The sequence below is a fragment of the Trachymyrmex septentrionalis genome, unplaced genomic scaffold (genome assembly GCF_001594115.1).
Source record: "Trachymyrmex septentrionalis isolate Tsep2-gDNA-1 unplaced genomic scaffold, Tsep1.0 scaffold60, whole genome shotgun sequence".
NCBI classification, from domain to species: domain Eukaryota; kingdom Metazoa; phylum Arthropoda; class Insecta; order Hymenoptera; family Formicidae; genus Trachymyrmex; species Trachymyrmex septentrionalis.
The window spans coordinates 5500887-5517873 of NW_017305779.1; the positions used below are offsets into that span (position 1 = coordinate 5500887).

The window sequence follows — 16987 nt, forward strand, 5'->3', positions numbered from 1 at the left end:
TAATCATGTGGATTTTGCGGAGGATTTTGATGACGGGGCAAAGTTGGGAATGGAGTTGGGGCGGAGGACAAAGAATCTAAAGAGTGTACAATATACAATACAAGTCACGGAATATCACGATTCTCGTGTTAAGAAGTTAAATCCACTTTTTGACGCGCGCGGCCCATGTCTGGGCCACTCGGTCCTCCTGCAATTTCTTTTTCGTTTTTTTTTTGGTGATCATTTTTTTTATTGCTTTTTCTATTTTCTCGTCGACGATGCTCGCGTCGCTTCGAGCACAAGACCGTGCGTACGCTCCGAAGGAAGCCACGAAAATTATGCGAGGGATTGAGCAAATTCCCGAAGATTCAAGGGAATTAAGACGCGATCTCGATCGGGCGATAGTCGTTTGACTGTAGCTGTATCTTAAAATTCCAAAAGACAACGGACTTGTCGATCGTAATTAACAAACAATCGAATTAAATTGAAGGAGCATATGGACGAAGAAAATATTTCGACATTAATGACGACTCGCGACAGGTTTTAGCGTTAGGTTAAATTAAAATTCGCATTAATGTGATTTAATATTGTACATGGACTCATCGTGTCCGCGAGATAACTGCACTAAGAACCATCACAGCACTAAATTGATAATACATTTTACTTACTGATACGTATGATACAATAGAGAATAACATTTATCCATACAAATAACTTAACGTGCGTAAGAATGTGACAAGCCTTCTTCATCCACTTGCCTGTTCAATTGCATATCTGTACATATCGATCAGTTTCTACTTCCGCACCGGAACATTGGCTCGTTTTCATACTGTACGTTTAGCGCTAAATATGGCATTTCCCAACTCACACGTTTGCATCGATTGAGTTTTTCATGTAAGTGAAATTCGAGACCGAGGGAGACCATATTTAGCGCTGAATATAAACAAGTTGGAATAAAGTAAATATATGTACAACGTTCGCCAGTCATATCTGAACAGGATTCATTAAAATCAACACGCGTAAACGAATTATGGGTTCTGCGTAATCAGTAACAAGTAAATAAAGTAATAAAGATTTATGGAAAATATTTATCTCGCCATTTTTAAAGGCGATTTTGTTATATCACTATGACAAAAGTTCTCCGATCAACATGTTAATTAAATAGAAAATCTGTATGCCGTTTTTCCAGATTATAGAATAGGCTTCTCGCTTAAAGTATGAATGAACAATAATCGTCGGACCCGTTCGATAACACGATTCTAGAATGACCTCCGATTTTGGAACAATTCATTTTGAATCGCTCAAAAATTTCTCGTCGCGAATTTCGCACTGAGTCAAAGTGCCTGCCAATATAGTGATTTTTACTTATGGAAGTCTCGGCCGACCGCAAAAGTTTGGAACAGCCGAACCGATTAGTTTCATCCGCGATAGTTATACTCACAGCTCTGCTCGATTATTGCTTTCAGATTTCAGAACACTTCACTCCCTTGTAATCGATTCGGATGTACGTATGTATATAGGCATATTAGTACAACGACGAGGCTAGTCCGCTTATAACGGGTATCGCAAAATGGAGCAAAAGCTGATTAGGCCATTCAAAAAAGTCGATGTGTGATATATATATATATATCTCTCTCGTTTTAGTTGATATATTCAAATATCATAGATGTTCAATAATCAAAATGCCATATTCAAATGTCACATTCTATTTATGTTTTCGCATCCTGTTTCTAATAAAACCAAAATCAATGTTAATTGGTCTATCTAATTATATATTATATTAAATATATATTTAATATATGTATATTAAAAGTTAATACGCGCTCTAAGAAGTTTGAAATACTTTGATTCTCGATAAAAATACAATACTATAGAAATATCAGCCAAATGTGAAATTGATTATTTTTATATGTTTACTAAATAACGTATCACGATTCAATAGTAGTATCCGATATTGTATTTAACCAATTTATTTCATATATAGTCGTTGAAGACTTACCTTTTTGCAATTATTGAACAACGGCAACAAATGATTTGAAACGAGAGATCAACTTAGATGTTCCACTCGTGCCTTTCTCATTTTACGATACTCGACGCTGCTACTGCGCAGGATCGAAAACGCGTAGGAAACGTAACAGCGATTAGCCGAATTACGATAAAATGATTTCGAATACGAGTAAGAGGCCGATCACCGATTGCACAACGAGATGATCGATGTTAAACGCCAAGGTGTATTGCGTCAGGTAGCGAGAGTCGATCTCCCGATTGTCGCTGCGATGCCGTGCAACGTGCGGACGTGCAGCGCATTCGTATTATCGCAGTGCGTGCAAACGATAACGGCCTCCCATTCTCGGACATCACGGGAGAATCCCATTCTCGGAGACGTTCCTTTAGAACGAAAAAAAAAAAAAAAGAAAAGAAAAGAAAAAAAAAACACGTTACGTTCTCTCGCGGACATTGCGCGATTTCGCCTTAATAAATCACCGTTATCTCCCATCCCGGACGTCAGGTTTTTTCTCTGTAGACCGCCTCTATTGTGTTACGTGCAGCATTCGCGATAGCGAATCCCTCTGCTCCCTAAAGTGACTCGCGTGAGTCGATTGCGAATTTACTCGACATTTTTATTACACATTTAATAATTATTTACACCGATCGCCACTATTCCATACGAATTGCAGGTCGGCTCGGATCTTTAGTCGGCGCGGTGAGATTCCGGATCGCATGCTATAATTTGGTAATCGAGTCTTGAGCAACTACTGTAAAATAAATATCACGATTTGCCTGATCTTTCAGATCGGGAAGAAAATTTTAGAGAAATAAATTCAACTTATAACGTTACGCGTAATACTTTGCAACGATGTAAGAATAAAATATCATTTTTAACAAGTCGCTTTTCTCAATAATTACGAAACAGAAAAACATTGTCAATTGCAAGCCCGACGTACTCCGATCTACTAAATAAAAGGGAGATGACGAGCTTCTTCCTCGTAAGAGAAATTAAAAAAGTAAAAGACACTTAAAAAAAAAGAGGATACGTGTGATTCGTCGAATGCGTGACGTCCGAGTAAACAAATGAAAAGCTGGTCACCTACCGCTTTTTATTTCACCGACGCAATGGTTTTTATCTTTCGACGCACGGTCAAAGGACGCGAGTCTCCGGGCGACGTGGAATTTCGAGAACGAAAGGATTCGAGAGTGACACTATTCCTCGGTGAACCAATCAGCGATTTATGCCACGTCGCGCTGTGTTTCGGATCGTCGATTCGGGCCCCCCGAAATTCTTCGGATTTGGAATTTTCTTTTTTTTTCTTTGCGTTTTTTTCTGGCATAAATCCGGGCATCGTGCGTTTACCGCGTTTACGTCTCTCTAATCGTTATAATGTAATATTTAATAATTAGTACAGAGAGATGTTATTTATATTTATAATATAATATTTATATATAATATATATATATATATAATATCACTAGGGTACATATGTACAGGGGGGCTGCAAATAGTAGGAGGTGCTCTTATATTGCAATATCGTTCTCTGTTTTGTTCCTTTAAGACTTAACGTACACAGGTAGAACGTAGACTCACACGGGACACAGGTACGCGCTCGTAGACTTTTACTCTTTCTCTCTCTCTCTCTCTCTCTCTCTCTTTCACACACACACACACACACACACACGCATTCAAGATCGCGTCTCACCTAATTTACATCAACGCGTGATCGGCGCAGCATTCATCGAGAGTCCAACGCATTCCGTCTCGCGGTCCTACCAGAGACCCCACACACACACACACACATACGCACACACGCACACCTAATGCGCGCGCGATATCATATTCTCACGTAGGTTTATTTACAGATACAGGAAACACGCGGGACTCCTTGTTCAGTCCCGAAAGCACGAAGGGCGCCGCACTCGCTCGCGAGAACGACTTTTCGACGAGCCGCGGCGGCGCCACTCCGGAAATAAAATTGCACTTTGTAGTATAAGAGTCTGGCCTTCCTCATCACGCTCATCCGGTACGGCCAGGACCCCCGAACAGGAGGAGGAAGAGAGAGGGAGAACCGAATGCCGAGGAGCGAACGTTCCCGCCGCTACGACGGCTCCGACGTGGAGTCCGGCTCCCTCTCGTCGGCGGAAAGGTCCTCCGCCGGGTCGCCGTCGCCGCCGGATTCGTCGGCGCAATCCTCGTTCTCGTCTTCATCGTCAGGGTCGTCGTCCTTGGTACTGCTCACAGGTTCGTTCTCCTGTCACGGACTCCCTCCGCCGGCGTCGTCGCCCCGACGTCCGGGCGTCAGACTCGGGCTTCTCCTTCTCTTCTCCTGCAAGCCGTTCACCATGTTCTCGATGGACTTGAGCTCACCGGCGGAGCTCGGGGTCGTCGAGATGAGGGCACCACCGCCGCCACCGCCGCCGCCGCCGCCGCCGCCGGTGGGTGTCGGCGAGTCGGTCGGCGGCCTCGGCGGCGGTGATCTTGGACTTAGGGTTCTGCTACCGGGGGTCACGGTCTCGAATGCCGAGCCGTGCGAGGGCGCCGGAAGCGTATAGGGCGCGAATCTGTGTCCCTTGAGCTGATGCAGGGGACTCGCCAGGGGATGAGGATAGTGCGCGAAGAGGGGATGCTGGGCGGCCAAGGCCAGCTGGGCGTTGAACAGCATACCGGGGGTGACACCGCCGTGAAGTCCGAGAGGAGTCGGTGGTATCAGGGGACCGGGGCCGGGGTAGAGTCCGGGCACCGGCGGGTACAGATACGGCAAAAGAGGCGGATGAAGCGGCGGTCCGACCGAGACATCCGGCCGTGGGCCCTCGGAGCCCGAGGTTGGACCCGGCCCGCCGCCACCGCTCTCTGATCCGGACGACTCGCTGCCCTCGCCTCGTTCGCTCGTTCGATCGTCCCTCTCGCGAGAGTGCTCCCGTGCTTCCCGATGGTGATGGGCCGGGTGCGGTGTGTCGGGTCCGACCACATCCAGCAGCTTGTCCTCGTCGTCCATGAGGTCGGTGGCGGAATTGGACGAACGCCGCTTGTCCGGGGATGCTGGTCCACCCGCTGTCAAACGGGAACCGCCGCCCGATACTGTCAATAGCGCCTGCCTTCTGCAACAACGACGCGGAGTTAGCAATCTGGTGGAGGTTCGCGCGTCACCTTCATTTCCCGCTCTTAATTGCTTCTACCGAGAGAAATCTTCTCCGAGTGAAAAATGTATAAGTTGTACGAGAGTCAAGATGAGTAAACTCGCGACATTGTAAGTAAAACGCGACGTGTTACAAAGGAAGGAACACTCGTTGCACCTTTGTGTTTCCAGATTGATTATTGATTTATGGAAAGGCGTGGTTAGGCGAGCGTTATCAATCGTTAGCAGAGCTACACGGCCACCGGATAAATTGGTTCCGCCTATTTCGATATGATTTATCGACAATTCGCAAGCTGACAATCTTTCCAGACGCCCGAATACCTATTGATTACGGGGCACACCGTAATTGGTTCTGAAAGTATAGCGAGAGGGCCGGTGATAAAGTTACTTCCTTTCTTGGCAAAGTGGTAATTTCGACGCTAAATCGTTCGCGCTGGATCTCGGTGTGGTTTTGTTAGCATATCCTATGCGTATGTCTCAATCGAAAAATCGCGAGGACGACGCGAGAGCGGGTAAAAGGATCCTCAACCGGAAGATTACAAGAGAATCAATCGGCGATTTCTATCTATATACATGTATTAGCGCAATATCTCGAGGAGGATGTCCTCGATGTGTTATTCTAATTGATTTATTATTCTATTGATTTATTAATCCTAATTGATTTATTGGCGAATTGATATTCGGCATAAAAAAGAACTGAAATAGACCGATTGCGAGTCGCGATAACGTTTATTCTGACAAAAAATTGCAAACCATTGCAATCATATGAAGAAGTATAACAAAGTCGGAATAATAATTGATCGTATGCATATACAATGTATGTACATATATCAATATCAATTAATAATAAGTAAAAAGAAGGACTATTAGTGAGAGTCAAATGCATAAAATAAAACGATTAACACGGTTAATTTCCAAATTATGTACTACTTTAATAAACTGTGATGTTAATTTTATTTAATTCTCATTAGCTCTTCTTTCTAATTATCGTCTCTTTAAATTTCAGAGTCTTATTATTATATTTTTCTTGTCAATACTCATTCGTTTACCAAACTTAAATAATTTCAATTTGCAATATGAAACGCAGATGCCGTCCAAGTTCAAGATCAAAGGCAAACCATGCGCATATTTATAAATGTTAACGTGCGATTTCTTTGAAATATTTTCGCACGCAGAATGTGCGTAAATGTTATCTCAATCACGCATGATTAGTCGAATGAGAATCTATGAGGTTCTTACAGCAGCGCCTTATTCAGCGCGAATGAAATATCATGGACTCGACAACGACACGCATCGGTATTCGGCCGTTTGCGCGTGCGAGGAGAACGAGAGGCGATCGATGCGATCGTTCGCGATTCCGGGAGACAGAGAGAGGCATTTATCGCGTCGAAGAAAATCAAAAGGCCCCGAGACGAGCTGGGCGATAATTCACGCGCGGAGCGTAGCGCCCAGCGTCGTCGCGTCGGCGCGATGCAATAAACGAAGCCCAGGGATTTATGTGAGCGTCGGTAGCTCGGTATTGCCTCGAGGCGCGGCCGTGGTATTAGATTAATTATCTTAATTGCGCCTTCAACGCCTTTCCTATGCGGCAAGTGTCTAACGTTCGCTCGCTCGCTCGCTCACACGCGTGCGTTGTCTTCACGTGCGCTCAACTTTACGCCACTCGCGGCTATTTGCACTTATAAACAGACGAGCGAGCGAGCGAGCGAGAGAGAGAGAGAGAGAGAGAGAGAGCTCGTGTGGTGCAATTCGCGCCTCTGTGTGCGTGCGTACTTACAAGCGGCTCGTATAAATGAGCGGCGGTGTCGATGGAACCCTCAAGATATATACGCGCGCTCGGCACGGATCACGTTGAACGCGACGCCGAGAGAACTTCTTTTTCTTTTTTTTTTTTTTGTTTTCCACGAATCGCGAGCTTATAGATGTACGGAATCGAGAGTGATTTATCGCGCTGACGTGTATCGGGCCGCCTGCACACCCGTGTAGGAGTCACGATCATTTTTCATCGATGCTACGGCGATATCGTGTCGATTCACGACACACCGATCTCTATTCGCCGACTTCCCAGGGCAACGCGTTTACTCTCGCCCGATCTTCGCGCAGCTCGCGTAATCTCGGGCACGATTTATCGACGCCGCGTCGCACGGACAGCCTTTTACATAAGAGAAATCGAACGCGCGTTACGCGGATTTAATGATCTCGCTGATTAATTTATGCTAATGAACTCTTTTATTCGTTCGGCTCGTTTCTACAACCGATTAAAATGCAGAAGCGAGGAAAGGAAAGAGATTCGTCAATCGGTGTTCAATATACTAAGCGAGCAGCACCGGTGCAACCAGTCGCGACGAGCGCGAATAAAATTGAACGATCCTCTCAACGTTCGCGTCATTGAAAAAACATCCTTCTGAACGTCCTAATGATCGAATGACCTAAGAAAGGAGAGAGGGGAGACAGCGTTCGAGGAAAAGAGGACGGGATGGCGAAACCCTACCAGGGTCTCCTGGACGAAGAGGGACGTGCAGACCGTACCTCGCTCTAGTAAGTTCTACACCGAGTGCACGGATTATTGATTTGACGTACTCTCGCACTTAACGTACAGAGAAACCAGAGAGCCTGTACACCCTTTCGGAACTGCGACGAGTGCATGTCGACGGATGCACCGACGAGAAGGAGCGCGAGCGAAGCGGATGCACTTCGAGCGAGCGAGCGAGCGAAAGCGCCGCACGTTTCCGTGCGTCGGTGAACTGATCGCATTACACGGCATTAAGGCAACACCGGTAAGCCTCTCGTTGCGCGAATGGCTATAGCCCGAGACTTACACGAGGTTTGTTCTGCCTGCACGAGACGATGCATTAGATTTGCCCCAGCCCCCCTTGTCTCTCCCCTCCCCTCCTCTCCCCCCCTCCCCTCGTCCCCCGGCCCGTCATTCGGCTCGATTGTCGACGGTAACGTACCATCGAGTTTCCTTTGCGTGATTAGGAGCGTTCCAGGAAATTTTGTTCGAGCCCGCTGAAAGGAGCGCCCGTGTGCGCCAATTAATTCTGTATTAGGTTGCGGAATCGAGTATTTCGATTTGGTGCGATTATGGGAGGAATTGCAGAGGTCTCGGGAAAGCTTATAGCTTGTATCGTTGTAAGAAAAGAATCGACTTCGTGGGAGAGATAAACCTACCGCTCGCCAACGTGTCTGGTCGCAAATATTATATATTATCGTTGGCGATCGAGTAAGCTAGTAAATGACAGTTTGGCACAAACGAAAAGTGGAGAGAAGAAATTGCGATGATTGTACGATCGCGAGAAATACGACTGTCGTATACGATTATGTCGCGTAATAAGGAGATACTTAAGACCGTTAGTTGTACGTCATCCGTAATGTTTTTAATATTATCCACGCACAGATATATGACATACGAGATCAATAAAAATCGGGGGTGAAGCGCCTACGGCTAGTTCGACTGTAATTATATACGTATCTAATGAGAACGCGCTTCGTCGTAGCGTCGGAGAAATGCACGGGGATCCCGATGATTTCTGCTCTGCGGATAATTAACTGCAAAATTTAAGTGAAATTCGAACGGCTTCATCCAGATTCCTCGGCGCGCCTTAAAAGTCCGCTCATTAATCGGAAGACGTTCGCGATGCGTGAGCGAGTACCGATCGAAGCGAAAATTAACCCCGGCGACAATGGTTGACGTGACAGCTATGAATTTAATACCTGCGCTAATGGACCGCTAGGAAATATACATATATCGACAAATATACATACTCGTGCTGTACCGCACGTATTAACGCACGATCGTGGGAGTTTCACGAGCGAACGGGTTAATCCGCGCACGGCGCGTATCGCTAAATACAATCTTTCCGCGGTGTATATGATGATAAATGACGTGACAACAACTCGCCGCACTGGAGCGGTTCCTTCCTTCTTTTTCTCCCCCCCTTCTCTCCCCTTTTTTCCCTTTTTAAAGCGGCGCAGCGAATCAACTCGTCACGCTCGAGTGGCGTTACATCTCGTGACGAAACGCCGCGTCGCGCGTTGTTAAAAAATTAACGAAACAATGCGCCGGCTGTCAGTGTCGTTTAACTCTATCGCATATCGAGTGTAGTGATTTCATTCGAGTACAGTCACGCAGTTACTTTTACATTTCTCTATACTAATCGGGGGGATATTTCGCTTAAATTATCATACGGCGATTAAATTCCGATAAGACAGCCTGCCTTAGCTGTATATATATATTTATATTCACGGTTACATGACATCTTCCCTCTTCTTCTGGTCTACTTACTTTTTCTTACCTCTCAATTAACTTCTCCGCGGACTACTTTGAATTTTATCACTTGGACCACTTGGATCGCTCTGAGGGACGATTGTGTTTTTCAAAGGGCTTCAAAAAAAAATCTGAGGAAATTCTAGTGCACTCTCCCATACAGCGCAGACTTCCAAGAAATGTCCTAAAGTTCCAAGAACGATTCTAGGACATCCCTCGGATAAAGTATGCCGTGTGGGCTCTTTCAAGTCCTTATTTATAGAAATATGATTGTATACAATTATACGACCTGAAACGGTTTTTTTTTTTACTCTTTTCGTTGAAATTTGAGGCGGGAATAATTTAAAGCCGAAAGAATCGTCCGAGTCTTCAAGTCTCTGGTTTGCGGAAAATTTATAATGCAGTTCTACGCGACGAAAGATGTAAAAAAAAAGAAAAATAACCCACGGGATCGAGGAAAGAGTATTTCGCGCTTACATTAGAAGATCGAGCGAAGCTCTCGAAGCGCGGTCTTTGTACAGCCACAAAACGATCTGTAGGGCCAATATAAAATTCAAAGCCGTCAAGAGTGGCACCCTCCACGTTAACGATAGCGCCGCCCCTGAGCATCAGTATGCTAATCCGATGATTGGCTATGTTCCAACCCCGATCCCTCTCTCACTGTGCTCTCTTTCTCTCGCGGTCTCTTTCCGTTGGTGTTTCCCTGTCTCTTTCTCTCTTTCCGGTCTCCCTGTGGCTTCCTGATGGCATCCAACCACCCTTAACCGAAACCATAAGCCAAAACTAACCCTTATTCTAATTAGGCGGTGCCGCGGCGACGCGCCCCCTGCTTTGCATATTTTCTCGATTAACCTGGCCCTTTCTTTATCCGCTCGACGTCGCAGACTGCCGCAATTTTCCGAAAATTTTCTGACCCGCGGCTCGCATCGTTTTTTCTTTTCTCGTCTTGTCGCGTAATATACCTAATGCGTTTCTTGACACTTGAGATATGCCGATACACCGTAGACAGAATTATTCTCTTTCGTCTTCTTTCGTCGAAAAATTACAAGAATTGTTTGATGATATAACAAGAATTAGGTACAGCTTAAATTGTTATGCATAGCGACTTGATTTCATCAAAATCCACTCGAGTTTCCACCCCCGCGACCTATTGGATCGAAATGAGTTTCCATAGCAGCCTGGACCACGGCAACGGCGAGCGACATAGCATCCCCTCCGAGGGATTGTTCGCTGACATAAGCTCATAAACCCGCAATATTGAATATAAATGGACGGCACTGCCGGCGATGCGGAGTGCAAATGAGCCCTGTGAAACCAACCCTTAGCTCAGGGGGGGGTGACCCTAAGGTCGGCATAATAGCGTCGATCGAGGGGAAGCTCGAAAGGTCTACGATCAATTAGGTCGACCCCGAAGACAGATTCGCGCTCTTCGCTCGTCACAAAACGCGACTCAAAGAGAGGGTACGTCTGCTTTGCATTTAGGGTAGTTTTTAATCCGTTGTACATTAACGTAGATTCCGAGTCGTACGTATTTTCATCGTAGGATGCTCGCGAAAGATCCTCGGCTTGCCAATTTTTTTTTTAACTCTCTCCTGATTACGTGATTCTCGTAAGTTTTTCATAAATGAACCTCTCATGAAACTGTTACTGCATGAGAGCGAATTAAATAACTCTTGTAGAAGCACACGTACATATATAGGAAAATATTCGTATATTTTGACGCAGGTTGTTTTTAATTTCAGGAAAGTGTTAAAAAATATATACCGCGTTTGTACAGTGCAGTTTTGAAAGCGATACTCACTTTTTCTCGCGCTTCCCCGCGCCAGTATCTCGAAATCCTTTCGCAAAGGGGTTGTTATCGATCTTCAGTTGGGTAATCTGCGGAAGAAAATAAATATATTTGAACGTGGATTAGAAACACGTTTGCGCAAATTAAACAATCTCTCGTTATAAGTCGGATTTGATAGACCTGTAGACTCTCGAGCTAATATACTTTCCCGCTTTACTTCTTACTACCGAGAAGGCGCGATAATTAAGATAGGAGTGTATTAGCCGAGTGTACAGCCGACCTACCAAAAATCTATACAAGGCCCGGTCTCTTCTTACGGCCACGTGCGTGTAAGCAATTCATTCACTGAAAATAATGCGTACCAAGAAGATGTTATTCCACGAAATGATTCTCGCGTCCATGACTTTATCAAGGCACAAGAACGCGGAGAAATATTAATTAGCAGAAGGCCAGAAACCAAAACGGCCCGCCCTGTCAGATCGTAACGCGAGATTGTTCCTTTCTAACGAATTCTCGCCGCCGCGTGTGAGCTTTACATTTCCTCTGCGATAAGATGATGAATTTTTGATACATAAAAAAAAAAAGCCGGATTGTAATTTCTACGCTTCGCAGTCAACAGCAGCATTTAGGCATTAGAAAGTAATCGAGTCTACGTTTCTTCAATTTCCCCGAAAAATTGCATTTTAATGTGTTTCGAAATTAATTGTAACGAAAAACGTCTCTTTTACGTATGGTTGTGCTTGAGTAATTTGAGTAATTTAGAGATCGCTTACCTTTTCATTTTGATAGGCCGTCACGGCGATGAATTCCGTCTCTTTAAAAACGTAACTCCTGAATGTCGAATACGGAAGTTTCAGGATATCATTGGCTCGCACGAGGTGAAACCTCGGCTGATACTTGTGCATCGAGTTCAGTATCGTCTGCAATAAGAAAGGGATCATACATTGGGACAGATTGTTTTAGGTTAGCTTTGGTAAAGAACGTTTGCAATTATTTCGCTTCGCTCATACTGTCAGACCAATACTACTCGATGACGCTGATCAATTACATATGCGATGGATAATTTTAGGGTCAAGCGAAGACGAGAAAAAATACAACGCGAATCAAGTATTTCTCTACCCTTTTTCAAGCGTCGAGTTTTATACGAAGTGGAATGCTTTTCGTTTCTCTTCATTTCGTTTCAACATGTTCGAAGCGTTCCATTTAGCGCGTAACAAGTCGCTAAGGAAGTCTCGGAAGTCTCGTGATTAGCCATCGCGAGCGTGGTCTGAAAGTGATCTACGGGCTACGGCACGGCGCAAAATTAAGAAGCAAAAGTAGCGCGAGACACGAGAGAGCGATTTTTGCATGAAGAGAAATATAGAGATACGTCAGATTAAAAAAAATGTCAAGAAGGTGTTGCCGTTAATCACACAATCAGAGAGCGTGCGTCGGCACGTTACTCTTTCTCTCAGGTTAATTAATCTTCGTGCAAGTATTTCATAAAGTTCCGTGCGGGAACCAAGAAAGCATGAGCTTGGCAAAGCGGCTATTACGCTGATGCATCATGCCGAGCTGATCGATACAAAGTCTGCAAATGCAATCGAGCTTTCCGAGCGAGCTTTTATCGCCGTTACAACGATGACGATCTTTACGTTGATATTTGAAAACGTGATTATTTGTTGAAGATATTTTTATCAGCCCTTACATATGATTGATTTTATGAAATAGTTATGATACAATATGTACACAACAAAATAGTATTTATCTGCAACAATATATATATATATATATATATATATATATAAAATATTTATATACATACGTTCGCGCCTATCGCCAAATTACTGCTCATATAAATAATTTGTTAAATTGTCGAAACGACAAACTTACCGATTACGATAATTTATTAACCTCGTCCTGGGATTTAAAAAAAACTTGCGTTACATGGCGTACGTCCATCGATCTTGCTAAACGGACGCGAATATGCACGTGCGAGTCGTTCGCGAGACTCACGTCGCGTCCGGAGCAAATTTGCCTGTGCTCGCGTTGCTTTTATTACACGATCCGAAAGGCTGTTCAGAATATTCCGACACGCAAAACGAAAAGGGCAAACTCGCGTAGCTCGCGCACGCGTCCGTGGCATGCGTAAAGGGAGAGAGAGAGAGAGAGAGAAAGAGAGGGAGGAAGGGAGAGAGGGGAGAGAGATTAATACGTGAACGGTAACGAGCAAATTATCGTGTGCTACGTGAACGCGGATCGATAACCGGAAGTCGCGTGTGTCATCACTCGATTCCGCCGTCGAATTCACAAAGATGGATTTTCGCATCTGTAACGGGTCAGTTCCGATCCGTATCCACCCGCAATCGACGGTGTCGGCCTCGATCGTCATCCGCATAATTTATATGCTAGTTATGCAGCACATACGTACATAATGATCGATAGGCTCCAAAACATGGCCGGTCGTATTCTGGATATCGATCGCTCCTGTCGGGTTCACAATCGAATTCACTTATTAATTCAATTCGGAATCCGCAGTCCTGCTGCGATTAAAATGGCCAAATGAAATGTATCGATGCCGCCGCGCTTATCATCGTGATTATATCGTGATTATATCGTACAGAAGAAGCAAGATTAATTGTAAGCGTCGAAATCGGATTATTCACCACCGCGCCGTACAGAGATCGTGTAGTGTTTCTGCGAGAAGAATCTACACGCTCGTCAAAAGAAACATTTATTATTCAAGTTTATTATTGTTAATTGTGCCTTGCACATTTTTAAATCGGACCCGATGGCTTGGGGCAAACGATAAAATATTTTACATTATTTTTATGAATTTCTTAAAAAGATATGGAATAAGGCGATACTTCGATCCAAGCTTTTCGCCGATGAACAATATTATTGAAGTATTAATGCCGGGTGAATCTAGAAATCTAAGCAAGACATGCCAAGAATCGTTCGCGGTAGCCTCACATTTTTTTCAGCATTCTGTAATTGATTGTAAAGGAGGCCAAATCACTATATAATATTGTTAATATTTTATATAAATATTGTTAATATTATTAATATTGTATAAATCATTATACAATAATACGAAAGGTATAATAAATATCGCTTTTGAAGATAGATCGGTATATACTGTACTGTTTTTTAATCTTCTCTAAATTTTATTTTTTAAAAAGTTTGAAATTGTCACAAATTCATAAAAAGATCTGTCAATTAAAGCGAATGCGTAGACATCTTATACGTATAGCATTCTAAATTCTATTGTTATATTATAACAATAAAATGCAGTTGAGTTAAAGAAATATTTCATTTACATTTATAATATTTAATAAATTAAAGAAATGGCTGCGTTCACAGCAGAGAAAGCAGCTATGCAATTGTTGTAAAATTCTTCGTATTATTATATAAAGATTTAGCCTTCGTAGTTAATTACAGAATACTGCAAAAAAATGTAAGGCTTCCGCAAACGATTCCTGGCATGTCTGTTTAGGTTTCTAGACTAGCTCGGCAAATTAATATTTTAATAATATTGTTCACGATATCGGCAAAAAGCTTGAATTGTGCCGGGCAGAATGAGTGTGTTTTCAACAGGGAGGGAAGAAAACAATCAGAAAACGCGATTTAAAAAATACATCTGATTCCAATTTCAATGCCAGGCTGACATAGTTTTCCGTTTTCACTTTTTTCTGTATTCTTTTATGATTCCGTCATTTATCTGTCCACGTCGACTGAATTTCTCCTTCTTTTTACGCAGATATTGCTCGCAGCATCTCGCTTCACGACAACTAACCAGATTGCCGAGAACATTCTTGTCATTGACAAAGAACGAAGTGGATACGAATGTACGTAGGCATCCTCGTTGGCTGATAAAGATCTGTTTATGCGTCAAATGCTTCACTCGTGTAATCCGGGTAATTATCGTACGCTTGAAGAGAGAACTTTCGCAGTTGGAAAACGTTTGAAAAGTGGATACGAATGTAACATGTCTTTTAACGAATCACAAATTGTCGTCGATAAACGGGAGAGCAAGTGGGCATGGCTAAGAATCATGACTCTTCAAAGTAGGGGGCAAATTACCCCCAGGAAAGTTTTCGATGCTGAGGAAAGTTCCTAATAGCGTTAAGTCGAAATTCTCGAAACTGCTTCTTAGCAATATATTGCAGCATTATACTGATATATCCATGTAGGCAAGCGGAGCCCCAAAAATATTTATTTCATATATTAGAGAAAATTGATTTCATATATTAGAGAAGATTTTTCATACAGGAATATCATTCAAGATGAAAATCTGTCAATCCCTGCTCGTAAAAAGTTAAAAATTTACTAAAACTAAAATTACCCGAGAAATAAAGCTTTTATGTCATAATTTGTGATCAAAATTCTAACGATTAATATTACATAATTCGTGTATTTTTATCGAAATTCTGTCATTCTTCTGAATTTGATCTCTAAATTAATTGACTTCGCGATGACGAGACAGAAGAATTTAAAGAGTTCAGACAAAACTGCGGAATATTCAGGAATAACTGCAGCGACTATTAGTGCAAACAAAAATTTGCATTCAATTGTATTGGTACATACATTGAACGTGTATATACATAGGAAAAAAAAACAGAGAAATCGTCAACAGACATCTGGATAGAAAGAGCGGAAGAGGGAAAGAGGAATGCAGGGGCCAAAGGTCCACCGTGTCGATAATCACTGGAGTGCGTAGAGACTTGAGTGAAGAGACTGATCGTAACAACGTCAATCTGCAGCGAGAAATTCACGTTTGCTGCCACATGTAGTAACAGATAAAATCCGCCGTCGTGCGTGCAAATTAGTACGGCACACGTGAAGTGAAGAGGGAGAATTAAAGGCAGAGAGAGAGAGAGAGAGACAGAGAGAGAGAGAGAGAGAGCCCTCGCTCATTTCTGCACGGACGCCATTACACGCGGCGCGGTACAAAGGGGAAATAATTAGCGCTGGCCGAGTGATAAGCCAGCAATCTAGGCGTTTGTCATTAGCCTATCAAAGCAGAATGTTTCTCTTTATCTTTATTTTTTCCTTTCTCTCGCCACTGTTACCGCCACTACCGGCATTAGTCTCCCTTCCGGTCCCTCGCGCGACGCCCTGGCGGGTCCCCTCGTCTACTATCTCGTCTCTCGTGGACCTTCGGCCTCGACACGCCTCTGGCGCCGTGGAAAATATGTGCGAACGCCGATCGGAGCAATTAGTATTTCTCCGGACTCTAATCTGGGCTCACTCGAGCGCGGCGAATGCGCGTCTTTCGCGGTGCATTCTGCTCTCGTGGAGTATGTCGGCGAAAGAGGAGATAAAAAGGAAAGAAAACCGGTGGCAGGAGGACACGGTTCACGGGCGAAGAAAGGGGAGGAGGCCAGTATCAGCGAGACAAGCCTAGTGAGAAAGAGAAAGGGTGAGAAGGGGGAGGGGAAGAGAGAAAAGAGGGAATAGAAGATGGTCGGAGGATGGAAAGTAAGTGGTAGGATCTGAAGAGCGCGGTCCGGTGTGTGTATCGTGCCGCGTGAATTGACCAGCCAGATAAAACCACACGACGCGGCGCGACGCGCCGAACGAAGCGGAGACGGGCGAGACGAGCAGGGGGGGAGGAAGCAGCGCCGAGGGGGGGGGGACGGTAGGGGAGGAAAGTGAGAGAATATCTTGGCCGACACAGAAGCCGACGCTGCTAATGACTCTGTCCGCGGTAATCTCCGGGTGTTATCTGTCCTGGCTACCTGGGGGCCCACCTACTTCGAATCACGAACCTGTACACGCTGCTCTGCCGCTACGTCTCTCTTTCTCGCGTCTCTCCTTCCCCCGCGCTCCTCTCCCCCCCCC

General features: G+C 44.3%; 1 protein-coding gene across 3 annotated transcripts in view; it reads right to left on the reverse strand.

Moving 5' to 3' along the window:
- Positions 1-3471: 3471 nt before the first annotated feature.
- LOC108752432 (optomotor-blind protein-like) overlaps positions 3472-16987 on the reverse strand; it is a 95869-nt gene continuing 82353 nt past the window's right edge. For 2 of the 3 annotated variants that reach the window (XM_018493239.1, XM_018493238.1), the window contains exons 5-7: positions 11938-12084; positions 11177-11253; positions 3472-5070 (exon numbers count right to left, since the gene is read on the reverse strand). In XM_018493239.1, the coding sequence (XP_018348741.1) occupies positions 4227-5070; positions 11177-11253; positions 11938-12084 (1068 nt within the window). In that variant the 3' untranslated portion in view covers positions 3472-4226. The remainder of the gene's footprint in view (positions 5071-11176; positions 11254-11937; positions 12085-16987) is intronic. The other variant, XR_001939557.1, reaches the window with a different exon arrangement.